The sequence below is a fragment of the Lepisosteus platostomus genome, chromosome 7 (genome assembly GCF_059453375.1).
Source record: "Lepisosteus platostomus isolate fLepPlt1 chromosome 7, fLepPlt1.hap1, whole genome shotgun sequence".
NCBI lineage: Eukaryota > Metazoa > Chordata > Actinopteri > Semionotiformes > Lepisosteidae > Lepisosteus > Lepisosteus platostomus.
Genome location: NC_142617.1, coordinates 49,299,088 through 49,315,927, shown reverse-complemented (window position 1 = coordinate 49,315,927; position 16,840 = coordinate 49,299,088). Strand labels below are relative to the sequence as shown.

Sequence of the window (16,840 nt, the reverse complement as noted above, 5' to 3'; positions counted from 1 at the left end):
TCTTGTTAAAAAAAGATGGCACATTTATTGCTACATAAATGTTATATACATATTGTGTTTTCTGTTACAGTGACAGAAAAGTTGAACCTCTTACTGCTGTTTTTAAATGTTTTATCAACAATACCTTGAAATCTGAACAGGTACAAATCATTATTAACCAACAATGGAGACTGGAGAACAAGATGAGAAGCGCTTCGTCTCGAAGATTTAGCTCGTACAATACTCCATACGTACTACACGGTATGCTAGAGCCCTACTATGTTCTTAGGATGCTATTTGTAAATTTCTGATATTAATGGACAGGTTATGGTAGATAACCCTACATTTTTACTACCTAATATAGTAAAATAAAGTAAGAAACTTTTTACTGAAAACTTTTTCGATTTCAAAAATCTAGAAAGAGTAATATTTAGAATTCAAGAAATTTTCTTACAAGATTATTGTATAAAATACTAACTACAGTGAAAAATAAGCCAAATGTTTTTTATTATTTTTTATTTTTTATGAAGGAAAGCTTCTGGGCATACGACAAAGTCTAATATAGCCAAAAAGACAAGCGAAGAAACAGGCTGAGGAGAAAAACGAAAACAAAAAAAAGGCCAGGCAGTGACACGTGAGCTTTGTCACGCAGTTTAAGCAACATGTTTTTAAGCGCATAAACACTGAAATGAAGAACAAGGCCATAAATATAGTCAGGTGGATACTGACAATGTTTTTTTTTAAAAAAGGGAAAAGAATCCACAAAACTTCACAAGTAAACTTGATAGAAATAAACCCCTTCCCCCGCTGCAAAACAAAATATTCAGCGTAAATGGCAATATTTGTTCTTGAAATTTCTTAAAATATTGATTAATAGTTGTTCATTCTGCTGTCGACCAATTAGAAGGCAAGATTAACACGTGATGTGACAGCCTTGACGTTGGAACCAACAGTAATGGAAGACAGCGTAGACGGAAGTTGAAGGAGCATGAGGCGACAGAGTTAAGACCAAGAGGATTGCGCTGTGTGATGCTCTCGTGGTTCGCTTTTTAAATACATCTCACGCCAGTACCACAAATGGCTTTGTATTGGTTTGGATAGTTAATGCTGCTAGCTGAATAATGTTAAATCCTGGCCACTGGCTAACCACCGTGGTACCAGGGAAGAAATAAAGCACACGCACAAACCAAAGACAGAAAGCTGTGACCATTGCTCTTTTCCTCCCAAAAACTCCTGCTCAAAGTTCGGCTTTGTTCATCAATCACTACCTGCCCAGGCGAGCCATGATCTTACTGGTTCAGTGGAGCCTGATGGCGTCGTTTGTAAAGCATTTGTGGTTGCACACAGCTAACACTTTGTTCTGTACTATATTTAGTACTCGCTGCTTGGAAAACAAAGCAATTCTAATAAATTAGAATTTCTTTCTTCTAATTCACACTTCACGTTACAAGCTTTACTATGAAGCCAAGGAAATGATTCTGCATACAATTACAAATAAAGCATATAAATTGTGGTTACTCTGATGTTTTTTAAAAGAAAGAAAATAAACAAAAAGCTACACCAGGTGATACGTAAATACAGTCACTGTACTGCTTCTCAACTGATACTCGAAGCAATCTTTGATACCACTGCAATCCGCTCATGGTAAAAGTAAGAATGGTGTTTATCGTCACAGATGTTTAAATTATGACCATAACAACTGTTCAGATAACCAGAGACAAAAAAAAACATTAAATAAAAAATGAAAAATCACAAAAACAGGAACAATTCAATTTGACATTGAAAACACTATATGGCAAAGGAACATATTGGACAGGGCAGCCTTTCTCCTCTAGTTAAGACACTAACAGGTACGCAGGGAATGCTAAGGGTTAAAAACATTGTGTTTTGCTCTCTGCATTTGAACAGCTTGAAAAAAAGACTGCAGCTGATCTTTCAGGGAAGCTACAGTTTGCCATGGTTCACCTGTAGAGTATCTGAGCTAACAGAAGGAGTTGGAGGCAATTTCAAACTGCCACATTCGCATACACACGCCGCAGTTTCAGCTGTTGAATTATCCAGTTTTGGAGTGTATGGGATAGCAAACCAGACTAGGTAATTAAATAGGTAGTTCCAGTATGAAAGCGCTGCTTCTTGACAAATTAATAAAACATGAAAAAAATCTTAACTTTAGTATTTCTCTTCTATGAGTCACCAAGCTGGTGTTGCAGGACAGCCATTTTAGTACTCCTGTGCACACAACTGGATGATGGAAAACAGTAGTGATAATGTTTCTGTGTAGTTTTAGTAAGTGGCCTAGTCACATGACTGCTTCTTAAATAGTTAACGAACATGGAACAGACAGCAACGCCGAAGCACTAAAAACTGTTGCTATCACGAGCCAGATGTGCCATATGGCCTCCTCTTGTTTTCAGGCTTTCTTCATGTGCTACTTTCATCTCTGACGTGAACGAACTGCAAAAGTTTGCTACACCAAGTTCATGACCCAAATTGGGTGCTGGGACACAGCAGGTCTTCACCCAACGCACATCGCCAATTTATCCTGGCACAGGCTCACCCCTCGGCCTACACCGCCATGACCACGGTATCGTGAGCAGTTCCATTCATTTTTATTTCTGAAGCCCTTGGCACTGGTCAGAATCCAACTGCACAAAGCAAAGGGGGACTTTCCAGAGACTTCCAAGCTAGTGGGTTTCTGGCAAACTGTAGATTAACTGAAACTTCATTACGTCAAAACAATATCATTTTTCCCTTTAGACATAGACTTTATAGCTCAGTAACATAATAAATAAAAATTTGTGTTTACAATGCATTCGTCAATTCAGTTTAGGCACAAGTCAACTTCCACAAGGAGTGGAGAGATCGCGACAAGTCTCTGATTGTTCAGATGCGACACACGCTGCTTGCAAACAGAATGATATGTGCTGAAGTCTTCTCGTGGGCAGAAATTTTCTCATCAGCATTGTATGTTTTCACAGGGAGCTGGATGTCGGCCAGTTTTCTTCTTCAATCACAAGATTGCTTTTCTGGATTTTTGCTTCAAGTGGTTTGTCTTTTCAAATTTATGTCACAAAGAGTTAATTCTGTCTGTCCTTGTGAAGCAAGGTCACCCACTCTTTATATTACAAAATTGATCTTGAGAATTCAGACCTGGAAAAGAGAAAGGCAATTCTGAGTTATAAGAGAAGTTTGCACATTAGCCGTTTAGCGTTTAGGTAATCACCCTAAAATTAAAATACATTTGTGTTTTTAGAAGTACTACAACTGTACTTAAAGCTCCATGTGCACTATTTGAAAAAAATACTGCCGGAGTTACCACCACAAAGGAAAAACATGACCACAACACAACAATTCAGAATTTTGAAAAGGCTGTTCAATATTTTTGAATGACGTCAATAAAAGCCAGAGAGGGGAGGCAGTGGAATGAAGATGAGCTAAATTTACCCAACATTTTTACAGAATATTCACTGGATACATTTGTTTGCCCTCTTTCGCTAAATTAGCCTGTTTGGTGTTGCACTGACTGTGTGTATTGATCATTCGTGTGGACCCACCTGGCTGGATTTCACATGTGGCCCATGGGGTTGGCGGAGTCTGTGAGCCCAGGGTGCACTGTGGGATGGGCTGGCTGGGGCTCTGTTGATACTGCCGACACCTTCTCCTCCTCCCGCCTCTTAAGGCAGGCTGCTTTGGGGTTGAGATTCCTCTCTGAGGTCCCAAAATGAAACAACCAGGACAAAAAAAAAATCACCATTAGCATTTGTGTTTTGCTTCACTTCACTTCCATCTATAAGTGAACTGCTGTGTCCAATCGCACCGCCCCATCCCTAACTCTCTGTAGCTGTTGCATTCACCAGTCCTTTATTTTTAATTCTTTTAATGTTCCTCTGCAAACTAAAGCTACTGTGAGATCTTAAAGTAGCCACTGCAATTAACAGTCTCTTCTTCCACATTTGTGCACTGAGTTAAAAAAGAAGTTAAATTACAATTACTCACTGATGAGGGTGCAAATCTGGTTCTAATTTTTATTTCTAAAAAGACCGGATTGCCTTTTTGTTAGGAATATTTCCTAGGAATGCACAGCTGGATGCCATAATACAAAAAAATATTTTTTTGGTAAAGGCATGTTTTTACCATGTTTTTCTAGTCTGTTCCTAGAGATTTTGCCCAACGATTTCATTTATGTTTGCTCATTTTAATACGACAGATTTTGGCGAAAGTCACCTCTATGTTTCTTCCCAAGAGCTGCCCTGACTTCTTATACCGGAAAGTAAAAAATCAGCTATTCTGCTGTTCAATTAGAATTGGAAGCCATGAGATTTGCATAAGCAGGCCTGAAAAGCACCATAAATCCCGACAAGCCAATTGAGCACCAAGCACTAGTTTGCATGTGGGCCCCCCTCCTCGTCATGTGACTCATCTGCATGTGCCGCTGGTGCATCACTCAGCAGCCCCGCATGCGGCGGAGCCCTCAGTTGCGCTCTCCAGCCTTTTCAAATAACCAAATTAAAGAGCGTATTACATCCCACAATACCTCACCAGTGGCAAGAGACAAGTGAATAACTCAATCTCACGGCTAAGATGCCTTATGGAAAAAGCTAGTGTTTTTTTGCACTTGAGGTTGATAAACCGTTTTAAATCCATTTTAAGGACCGAAAAATTTGCTTGCATCCCGCCAGCCACCAACAATGTCATGTACAATGCTACGAATCAGCCTGGTGGTGGGGATTACTGGAGAGTGGGCTGCCTCATGCAGCACGGGCAAAAAGTGATGGACTGACCTCTGACTTGCTGCTCTAGACTAAGAATGACAGCCACAGCCTGGTGCAGAATGAGCAGTTTCGTCTGGGGCTTCTCGCTCTTCAGGTGCAGCTGGCACATGCGCCCAAGCTCCTTGAACGCTTCGTTGATGTCTCGAACCCGCAAGCGCTCCCTGGCATTGTTGGCCATCCTCCTCTCACGCTCCCGCTCAGCTTTCTGCTCCGGGTTCAAATCCTCGTCTTCGTTGATGCTGCTGCAGGGGGCAAAACGACACTCTGTCAGGTCCAGAGAGAGGAGCCTTCTAACATGTGCGAGGGCTTTATAAGAACGCATTTGTGCTTCTGGTTTAAATGTGATTTACAGAAACACTATTACTTCATTCCTGATTTCACAATCAGGGAAGAAACAGACATTTTGTGCCATTTTGCATGTTTTCACTAAATGTTTCAGTGAAGCAACCTTCTAACACATCCTCGTTAGGATCAGTGTATGTCTATTGGAGCTATTGTAGATACCTTGTCCTAGTTCCTCCTCTGGGTGTCATTTTAATGTCTTTTTTCTCAGTCTCATCATCGGACTTCAGGTCGTCTGATGAGTTATTTTCGTGCGAGTTCTCATCCTTGTCCTTCCCTTCTGTTTTCAGCTCAAGTGGTCCAGCCCCTGCAGCCTGAGTGGTCAAACTCCCTGGAAGACCTGTAGGACATCCAGAACAGCATGTCTCGCATACAGCTGGACAGGTAGGCAGGCAGGCACAATGACCGGCGGCCACACCTCTCCACTGTTACATCCCCAACGCAGAAAAACTCAAAATGGCATCCCTTTCCTCGCTTTTTGAATAGCACAAACCGCGACATTGAAATCAATATTAATTTCTTGTTCATCCATCCATTTTCTAACCACTTCTTCCAATTCAGGGTCACAGGGGAGCCAGAGACTATCTTGGCAAACAAAAGGTGTAAGGCAGGTTACACCCCAGACTGGACACCAGTCCGTTGCTGGGCAGACACAGAGACACAAGCACACACACGCGCACTCACACCAGGGCCAATTTTCCCAGAACCAAGCAACCTACCAGTATGGGAACAAGTAATAGGTTTATTCCATGCTGAAAAGGAGAAGAAAGAAAACACAACGTTTCAGCTGTGGAGACTTCTTCGGGTGTAAGAAAGATAGGGCAGTCAGCCGTTTTCTTTCTTGTCTTTTTTAGCATGGAAGAAACCTATTACTTGTTCCTTTGCAGCCTACGCATGCTGACGCAGCTCCCCACCTGACCTACTTCAACCTACCAGCATGTCTTTTATAGTGGGAGTAAAGCAGAGAACCTTGGAGGAAACCCACGCAAACACATGGAGAACAGACAGCACCCCAGGTCCGGGACTGAACCCAGAGCCCCATCAGTGCGAGGCAGCAACGTTAACCACTGTGCCACCGAGCTGCCCAATTATTTCCTCATTGCACTCTTATTTAAAATGAACCGCATCTGATGTATTTCTAGATCTTTTTATCCCAATGCATCTTACATACAAGAAGATACCCAATTTATCCACCACCCCACCTGGGTGATACATGGCAGCCATTCTGGCCCAGTGATCCCTATACACAGCGGATCAGGTGCAGAGGTGAGACACCGCTTCACCAATGGCACCTGATATCCAGTAAATGTTAATGTTATTTCACCATTTCTTTTAAAACGGGAATGTGATATTAATGTCTATGCATCTCTGTTTCTGGAAAATTTAAGAACGTTTCAGCAGTGTATATATACACAAACAGACAATTAGACAGATATACGATACTTCAGTAGAAAAATAAATTGGTTTAACTGACCTCTGTAGTTGTCCTGATGGTTTATTTCTGTGCTTGAAGTGGGAATGGTACTGGGCAACACTGAGTGATTGTTGTTAAGACTGACAGATTCTTCACGATGTGCTCCACCCTGGAAATAAAATTAGAAAGCCACTGTTTAAGGAACAGTGCCTACTTTCTGTGGTTCTAATGAAAACATAATGCCAGAATATCAAGCCTGTGGAGCAGAATTTCCGATATTTTCACTCCGCCACTGTCTGCACACCAAGAGCAAAAACCCTAAAGATCAGCCTCTTCAGGCTTGTCATTTCTAAAACCCCTGTAAAATAAATTCTACACTTGGGAAATTTGTCACGAAGGACCCAGATTTTACAAACCACAAATGCTCAGTGGCTTCACAGTTAAATATTGCACCCTTGAACTCTGAAGTAAAAATTCCTGAAAGCATTTTTTATGGAGGGGTTTATTTGATAGCATTTGTAAATGAAACACTTCAAAGTATTTCCTCTTGACCTTCTCTCCTACAACATCCTTGATGGCCAGAAGGAGAGGTCTTTTACATTATTTTTTTCTACTCAACAGTTCACTGTGCCTAACATAAAAAAGAAAGAAAAACAGTCTGGTTAATACTGCAGTAAGGCTTCTGGAGTTTCAGTTATTCTATTAATAGACAATGTGCTTTGTACATTGCAATTTCTACCTCTTAAAGTGCGTTTCAATCAAGCCTTACCAAGTGTTTTTAAAACAACTTATTTTCTGTTTGTTTTTTTTGTACACAAGGTCTTTACTTGAACAGAGAAGAAAATATCAAATCCTAAATAAACCCAAAACTAAAAATCCTCTTTCTTATCAGGCAAATAAAACAAGTTTTGCACACAGAAATTATCTGCTATCTTTCCACTAAAACTAAAGAAGAAGAAATATCAACTACACTTACAGGACTTAAACATCACTGTGACACTAATATTGGACGCAGAGATCAGAAGACACTAATATTTAATATCTATTTTAATATTTATGTCTGGTCAGTACTAGAAGAGCCCTACATTACAATTTAAGCTGTCATGTTGACAGTCTATCCCAAAAACGCAAAGCTGAAAGGAAATAACTCAGTAAACTGGTGCTTATCAAAGTCACCCATGTTCTTCAGACAAAAGCTATTTTAACAACGTTATAGAGTCAGTTTCTTGCATTTGTGCTCCATAGATGCAAGACATTTTTGTACAACAGCAGTAGTCATTTCTTTTAATATCATCACCACTGTCCCATTGACATTAAATTGGAATGATTAGAAAATGTTACTCATACAGAGATCACACCGTTTTCAAGAGAGGGCTTTCAGTGTGTTTATTGAGCGAGTTGCTGTAAGACAATGCTGAAGCCAGTTAAATTGGAATAAAAGGTGACCAGCACTAAGTTGCACCTTGAAAACATTTAGATTTAGGCCAGATCTAATTCAATTCTAGTGTGTGAACTAGAAAGAAAGAAAACACTTCAAAAACAATTATCTGGATAAAAAACTTATGTATCTATAAGCTGAATGTAAGCATTTTGCTGCCTCATCCCTTTTTTTCTCAGCCAAGAGCACCAACATGCTCTCCTGTGTGACTCAGCCCAAGGACAAGCTAGACTGATACCCCAGCTGAGATTACTCTCAGCCTCTGCTCTGAGCCAGCCTTAAAAGCAGAGAAACACTAAGATTGTTCAGCTTCAGGTGTGCCATGTTTCTGCTGACAAAAAGACCTGAGCTGGGCATGAGCTCTCCTGCCAACAGCCAGACTAAAAATATGGAATACCTTGTTCTTCACTATTGGCAGAAGGCTGCATATGGTGAGATCTAATAAGTTCTCATTAGCTGTTCAGAAATTGGTTTTGGGGCTCATTTTGAATTTTGAAGAGGAATATAATTTACTGTCTAGAGTAAGGGAATATATTCTCAGGGTTAATACTAGCTTTACACAGTACAATTATACTGAATAAGGTAAGGTAGTCACAGTTAATGGAATTATCAGAGTATTAAGTCAACAGATTTAAGAAGGCAATGCTTTAAAAAAAATCAGTTTAACTCCTCTTCTTTCATATCCAGTGCTTAAACCAGACACTTGGGGGTGCTTTTGCACTGTATTTTACCACAGTGATTTGCAATATGAAATGTTTATCCACTCAAGCAACACATACCATATGTTATTATTTTTTATAGGATACCACAATTAGACCACTAAAGCATGATTTTCAGATTGCGTTTCATCCTTAGCTGTGTAAGCCTTGCAATATGTCTGTTATACTAGAAAAAGAAGCATTAATTTAGACATTTGCCATATTTCACTCTATTAAAATATGCAATTTAGTATGTATGGGTTTTTGTTTCAGAGCCATCTGTCTATAAAAAATCTGGTATTACCAGTCACTGCACACTACAGCTTCAGACACCTGATCTAGGGTGTTGAATATCTCCTTTTATTGAGAAGAACCTCAGCAATTAAAATCTGAAAACATACATCACTTGTCTTAACAAGTTATCTCTTTTAAAACTGCTGGATGATACCTCGAACACTCTATACCATGAATATGTTTGGGTATTTTTTCTTTTCTGATAATTGTACTTCGAGTCAGTAGCAGGAATCTTGAGCCGCCTTCCTCCTTAATTCAACTCTCCACTCGACAGTCAACAAATGGCTGATTTTCTGATATACATGGCTATGCTGAATCATTGCAAATGATTAAGGAGCAGAAATTTTCACTTGTTGAATTATACTGTATAACTCTAGCAATTGCTACCAAAGAACAGTCAGCTGAGACCCCCCAAAACATTTTTTTTAGATCTGTCAGTTGCCACAGTGCAAAACACCAAGTTCAAAGGGAAAACCATTTTTTAACTATTCAAAAACACTTATTGCACAAAGTTAAACAAGTGGATATACTGCAATATGTTCCATTTTGATGACCACCACAGACACCTACCAAGGTCTCTTCAGTAAAGTTAATCTATACCATAAAAATACACTCAGATCAGAATAATCCATTTCAAAAGGTATCTTTAAAATGCAACCTGAACTCAGCTCAAATACTGATGTGACGTATTAATAATGAAAAAAAATAATCAATTCTGCTCATAATGGAACAGGTGGAAATCGCCCTTCTGCTCTGACAAAACCCACAGCACTGTGTCAATCCTGAGATGCAATCACATTTTCCCCAGCTACAGCTATCTCATTTCTTGATATTTTTTCTTCAATGAGGGGGCTGAGAGACTTTTTTTTCCTCCCTTTCCTCTTTCCCAAGGAATGTGATTCCCAGTCACTGCTGGCCTTCCGTCACCCCCCCGACCCCTCCCCCAGCACTAATCTCTGCAGCTCCTCAGAATGTGCCCGCTGCAGACTCAACAGGTGTCCAAACAAGCCTTTGTCTCAGCGGAGGGGAGGGCTCAGTGTGGCCAGATAGGGTGGCATTTTAATTGTAGGGGCTCATCAGCATACAGCTGAGAGCCTCCTATTTGGGTGGGGACTGTGGCCTCAGACACACACTTGTCTAGATCTCCAGGAGTTGTAAAAGGAGAGAGGGAGAAAGCCACTCTGCCAAAATAAAAGCCTGGTGCAAGGCCAAGTTAAATCACTGCTCTGTATGAAAAAAGGGCCCTTTCCCACAGCTCTCACCTCACAAGTAAAAGCCCTGTGTGTTTTTTCAAGCACAGCCACAGCCTCGAAACCTGGGTCAGACTCCTAAAGTTGACAGCACAGGGCTGTTCTTTTTTGTTTGGAATATTTAAAAGAAACACTAGTGCTGTTTTTAGTATTAAATAAGGATCTTCTGGGACGACTGCCTTCAAAATCGAAAGCGCTTTTCGACGGAAAGTGTTTTAAAAGTGCCAGAAATGATTAAGAAAAAGATGCAATTTTAACAAACTTCTGGAAAAAAACAATGATGGCTAAATAAGAACAGGTTCCAAATCAAAGAAGGCCATTCAGCTGGTCTAGCCTGTTTGATAGTTAATTGACATCATCCAGGTGGATGCTGCACATTTGTGGTGGTGGAGGGGAGTCCCCACTACTTGTAAAAGCGCTTTGAGTGGAGTGTCCAGAAAAGCGCTATATAAGTGTAAGCAATTATTACATTATTATTATAGCTTATTGATCTCAGGTTCATCTCAACAAGCCATTTCTCAATTGTAAGGCTGAGAAGCCAGCTCCCTGCTCCTACAACCCTTTGTATAACCAGTGCATCCAGATAAGAACATAAAACTACAGTGGTGCATGAATGTTAGGGTGTATTACAGGCTTCTATGAACTCATTTTCATGAAGCATGTTTTCTTTTCTAATTAAAATGCAAAATTCAATTGCCATAGCTTCTTTCTCCCTAAAGCTTGTGAAGATGGCACGAGCTTCACACTCCTCATAATAAAAAATTCACGTACTGATAATTTTATAATCACTAAATCCTTATTTTATTTCTATTGTATTTTTTTATTTTACGGCCTTTAATTGTACTGATTTTATTGGGACTTTAAGTCAAAAACACAGATGACAACAACTGGTGGTTAACTGCTTCTAAGAAAATGTTGCAGACTTAGACATTTACTAATACAACAAAAGCTGGATGAAAATTCAAGCCTGGTGAAGGGGGTTTTGTGAATTATCTTACTGGTGTGAAAGGCAGCTTTAAATACAAGACAAAAAATAAACAGAACTGAGAAGGCAGGAAATGGTGGATTTTTTTTACGAGTTGGCTTGAAAATGAAACAAAAAAAAAACAATCAAACTGCCTCCATTTACTTTACACACATAAAATAAGAGTTAAAATTACTTATTTCCTAAAGTCGATTGCCAAGGCTAGTATTCTCTAAGGGGAATTTAATTTAATGTTTACTTTAGCAGCTGAGCTGACTTGCATAGAAACACTTGTCAAAAAGGAACAGGGTCACAACACTGCCCGTATTAAAAAAATCACTGTACTAACCCAAGAAAATTATTGGAACAACTCCACCTAACAAAGAAAGACTCCATCAGCAGATTGTTTTAGTGCACACAGGAAGCAAAACCTTCCTCACAAACATATGCAGGACTGGGTCTAATTTATAGGTTTTCGAAGAATGCGTTCTTTAACATACCTCCATGGTAAATGTAGACTCAAAAATGATATTTTTATAAAGTACAACGAAATAAGAAAGCTGATTGAAGAAGACCTAGATCTCCCTTCAGGCTGTAGGTGTCTTCTCGGGACACAGGTTATTAATTGAAAAAAAATCAAATCATAAACCATTTAGTTTAGGAAATGAATTTAAAATTCATTCCAGGTAAAGCTTTTTTTGAAATGGATCTTGGACTGTGCCTATTTACAGATTGCGTTTTTTATAGGCTCTGCTACTATAATAAAAAAAGCAATGAGAAAATGTTGTTCTCGGGGAAAACAGGCTCTTTTGATGTTTACTACCATACCTCTGTAATGAATATAAATGGCTTTCTGTTGTGTATGTAACCCAACCTGGAACCAATCCAATTACAAACAGAATGACCATACACCAATTTGAGCAACCTAATTATTTTCATGACAGGTGAGATTCTGCCTTGATCACAAAGACACCCTGCTGGTTTTCAGTTTTATAAGGGCACATTTCACAGCAGGAATCTGGGATTAAAATGATACGGCAAACATGCAAGCATGCAGGAAACCATTTACCATCATCGGAGGCTTTTTCCAACACGATCGATTTCAAAATCGGCAATCGCCAGGCCCTCCCTGAAGCGTTTCACTGAATACAGTTTTTACTTGCTAAAATGCGTTTTTATCTGTGGTGATTTTACCCCCCCCCCCATCTTGACTAGAAACGAGTCCCGCATTTTGCACCAAAAAAAAAAGAAGATGGACTGAATTATTTTATGCTGCCTGGGGATTAATCTAAAACTTGTTTCCTCTGTTGTTACTTCCACTACAGCTGTGCTCAAATCCCATTTCGCCTGAAAAAAGGCTGAAATTTAGAATCTCAAACATCGTGCATTACATTCCAGCAAACGCTCCCTTCAGCCTCCCAGCCAGCATCTGCACTTGTGTCCCTTAGCTGCAGTGCAGGAGGTGTACATTTTCCAGATGAGCGCAACTGAAACTTCACTCCATCTTGCATGGTTTTCCCATTCACTCTGTATATTGTATTTCAAGGAGAAAATTCTTCTACCAGCGATTACACATCTGGAAAATATGCAAGTATAAGCTAAACTGCTCTCTGCGGAAAGTCTCGGCTTTCTGCACATGGCCGTGGCCACACATCTCCCGGGCCACCAAATTTCCTCTGCATAAACATACTCAGAAATGCTCACCTCTAATTGAAAACTAGCTGCCGGAGCAGGTGGCCTCTGCTCACTTGAATGTTCCCTGGAAAGACACTTATGCAAGGCAGACTTTTTTTTGTCCTACTAAAAACATGGGAAACAGCTGAAAAACGCCTTGCCCTTCTGGGATGGCTTAATAATGGGAGGGCAGTTTGTTTTTTGTGCACGTACAGGTATTAGTATATACACAGCGTGTGAGAACTGATTTTGGGACAACGTCCCCAAGACGGTAATAAATTCTAAGAAGCAGGACCAAGGCAAACGCCTTTTTTTGACAAAATGTCTCACAGCGGCCCTCAAAGTGTAGAAATACAAACATCAGCACTGTCTGAGGCACGTTTTATTATATTTTTTGAATAAACTCTGGGACTGTTTTAGTTTTACAATTCTATCATTAACGGTAGAGTCATAACTGATGTGTAATGTTATTCTAAAGTAAGAAAAACAAGAGAACTGGCAGGCTTGACATCTCTGCTGAAACTGCTCTTGAGCAGCAGCTTGTGGTAGTTACCATGGGTGCCGTCCGACTGGATGCGACCAATCCAGATGCGGTGTAGTTTGATCCGAGGCCTCCTATTGGCCCATTGTGTGCTGGTCCCAGCAGGTTGTGCATGTCTCCGTGGCCCCCTGGCAGGCTGGTGGTGGGCCCAACAGCGTGGTTTCTGAGCACGTGGATAGCATCGTCCAGCCTGTCCAAGCGGTCCTCCATCCGAGACTGCTTCCGGGGCGCAAAAAGAGACAGACGCAGAAATAGCACAGGTTAATGTAAGCAAACAACAAAAAAAGAAATTTTGACTGGATAATGCATTCTTGACAAGACGGCACTAAAAACAAGACAGACACATTCGGAGCTGCTTTTAGGATCTAATAAGGAAGAGCCGGAGCCATTTCAGCCTGGAACGCATCTGCACATAAGAACACTGAGCTCCTTGGCAAAATGTAAAACCGGGATTTGGTCAAATTAAGCCATTTGCAATACTACGACTATTAATTTGGTATTATGTTTTATTAAGCATTTAATTCTTATAAGCAGATTAGTGTGCATCTAGTGCAAACTGAAACGGCAAGGAATAAACAAGCACAGCGACAGACATGAATTGAAGTCGGGGCAAGCCGGCAACACAGAAATAAAGTGGCGAAAAGTCATACAAGGAATGGAGGGGGAGGGGTGGGGAGGGCACTACCTAAAGGGAAATAGTACCTCGCAGACATCCTTTAAGAAGGACATCGCATCTTGCAAATGCTCATGAAGTTGCTGCTGAACCCGATTTTTCTGGCAAAGTCAAGATAGAACAGGAAGCAAAAGCACACATTTAGATTATTAAAGGAGAGACAAGGAAGGCAACACAGGTCAGCATCCACATGTTAGTCCAGCTATAACAGCAGGTGTGTGCTCAAGCTACCCTGAAAACAGTCCCGGAGCCCTAATGCCCACCTACCCCTCTAAGCCTAAACAAAAACCACTCAACACCGATTTCTAGTAGACTGAGCATAACGAACGCATGCCACCGACAACGGCTTGCGTTGACCTGGAACTGTAAAACGCAAATCCAGGCGCAGAGGAAGGGATCTAAAGACACTGCCGCGCACGCAGGGCAAATGCGTTGTGTATGCGGATGTTGAGTGGGGGTGTAAATGAAAAGTTATCTCTTGTTTTAGTAGCTCTGTGAAATCAGCCCAGGAATCCTGTAACAGTAGTTACTGCAACAGCTGTCCCCAGAAAGCAAAAGCCCGACGACTGCGGAACAGATGGCGAGAGAAGACACACCCTGTGTGTCGGGTGTTGTTCCATCCAGCCCCACCATTTGTCAGCAAGGAATGTACTTGTAACGCTACCCTGCCCCTCTCTCCAGCGATACCCCTGCAACACCAATCAGCTCTGCCGCTGTCAATTAAAACCCACTTAAAAGGGGGTCGACGGCGGCCTTACCAGCGAGTGCAGGGAGTTCTCGTAGTTGGGGGATGATGGGGTCTGTCCTGCCGCTCTGGGCCATTGGTTGGTGCCTGGAAGAAACAAAAAGCATCTTTCATGGACCCAACTATACCGGCAAAAAAGGAAGCACAGCTATACCAAGCCTCCAGACGCTCATGTTCCAGGAATATAGCCACTCCAAGGCCTAATGCACACAGCACACGAGACGCTAAGAACGTTTTTATGTTAAGTTTGTTTTTTCTTTGTGTGTGTGGAAAAGAACCATCTCCCTTGAAAAGGAAGGCACCCTGAGCGTTGTGTGCCCCCAAGCAGAAAAGCCAGACTCTTTCCCCTTACGGTAATTTACTTGCATCTCCGGCCATTTGTTAATTAATTAATCATTAAAAGGTACATTAGAACAATGAGGGCACTGTTTCGATCCCAATCCTTAAAGAGCCCAATGTGGGATCCTGGCTCTTCACTCTCCTCTGGCCTAAACGCAATGACTTCCACTGCCCCTCCCACCCAGTCCCCCTGCTCTGCTGGGGAGCTCTGGAAGGACATGTCAGATTCTCTGGAGCCCCTCTGCTTCCAGGGAGGGGACAGAGGGTCCATCTTCTGCCAGAAATCTGTTTTATATCCAGCTCCCCAACATCCACGTCCCAGAGGCAAAACAATACATATAAAAATAATTTATTACACATAGAAACTGGCAACTTAAAACAGGAACAATCTACTCAAGAACACAATGCTGTCTGAACAGATTCAGAATACATTTTATGGAGTAAAAAATGGTATCACTGTGAAGGACACAAAGCATTTTCTTTTGTGCATAGATCGTATGACACTGCTCATTGACAAATTTCAGACAGTTTACTGTAATATTACCAATGTAAAAGTATTCTGCATGTGTAAAGGATCCTAATCATAATTAAGAAATAAAAACTCATGAAGTATGAGTATGTAAAAGTTTATATAATGCAAAAGGAATGCACATCTGCAAGTCACATTTGTAGTTAGAAAGTGGAACTTTTTTTGTAATGAAAAAAGGCAGACTGATTTTTCCATATATAGATTGCATAATCCTACTGGCAAACACATCTCAACAGGAAATAATGTATTACACAAGGCCTAGAGTGTAAACCTTTTAAAACACTTTTCAACACCATGGTCTTTTTAAGGATAAAAACAAAACAAAATAAAAGTAAAAATAAAGAAAAATGAAATCCAAAAATACTTTTAAAAATGGTTTAAATATCTGGGAGAAATCTGCACCATGGTCATCATTTCTGAGATAAACATTCAGCTAATGAGAACTCACAGAGTACACATTTGTTGATCTTAATCTTGTTTGTGCTCTGCTTTCACCTCTTATTTTCACAGTCTGTTGCACCTTCGAACCACAGTGCCTTTTCAGAGAACTGCCATTAACAGTGGCAAAACTGTCAAGCCAAGGAATCGGTACGACTGCCAAAAGCAGGATTATAAGGCAAGTGGCAATCATTGAGCCCAGTTGTTCTTTCTGTTTATCAACTGCTTTAAAAAGGTGTGGAGTATTAGTAGTGGAACTATTACAATAACCCCAAGATGGCCTCGAATATCAATTCTGGCAAAAAAGGACTGCTAACAGGATACCATTGTGATTAGGACCCTTTTCTAATTACCTCTTTGAGCTCTGTTTCTTACAGCACTCCACTTGTCCAGAACTCAGTCCTGGTGTGCATAGATATTGAAATAAGGTCTGTATCCTTTATGCATTCTGCCTATTAATATACCTGTAAATTTATTGAGAATAAGTAATGTCGTTAATCTGGCAGGTATGTATTGTAACAATATTCAACAGCACATGCCAATATGCTCCAACAACAGTAATATGTTTAAAATATTTTTTTTATTTAGAAAAATCTTCAGTGAGGAAAGAAAAGAATGCATTTTATATGTTACAAAGTACCAAAATCATCACATCACGTTCAATAACTAATTCAGGGTCATGGTAAGAACCAAATTATATTTTCTGAAATTTTAGTTTACAACAGATATAACATCAGTCAGTTTTCACAA

General features: G+C 40.4%; 1 protein-coding gene across 8 annotated transcripts in view; it reads right to left on the bottom strand.

The window, feature by feature from the left end:
• tcf12 (transcription factor 12) overlaps positions 1-16,840 on the bottom strand; it is a 119,293-nt gene continuing 102,453 nt past the window's right edge. For 5 of the 8 annotated variants that reach the window (XM_088640954.1, XM_088640953.1, XM_088640958.1 and 2 more), the window contains 8 exons: positions 14,798-14,871; positions 14,069-14,140; positions 13,379-13,582; positions 6,568-6,676; positions 5,256-5,433; positions 4,761-4,993; positions 3,534-3,687; positions 1-3,129 (listed from right to left, as the gene is read on the bottom strand). In XM_088640954.1, coding sequence (XP_088497080.1) covers positions 3,545-3,687; positions 4,761-4,993; positions 5,256-5,433; positions 6,568-6,676; positions 13,379-13,582; positions 14,069-14,140; positions 14,798-14,871 — 1,013 coding nt within the window. In that variant the 3' untranslated portion in view covers positions 1-3,129; positions 3,534-3,544. Of the gene's footprint in view, positions 3,130-3,533; positions 3,688-4,760; positions 4,994-5,255; positions 5,434-6,567; positions 6,677-13,378; positions 13,586-14,068; positions 14,141-14,797; positions 14,872-16,840 lie in introns of all 8 variants that reach the window. The other 3 variants (XM_088640957.1, XM_088640960.1, XM_088640956.1) reach the window with 2 other exon arrangements.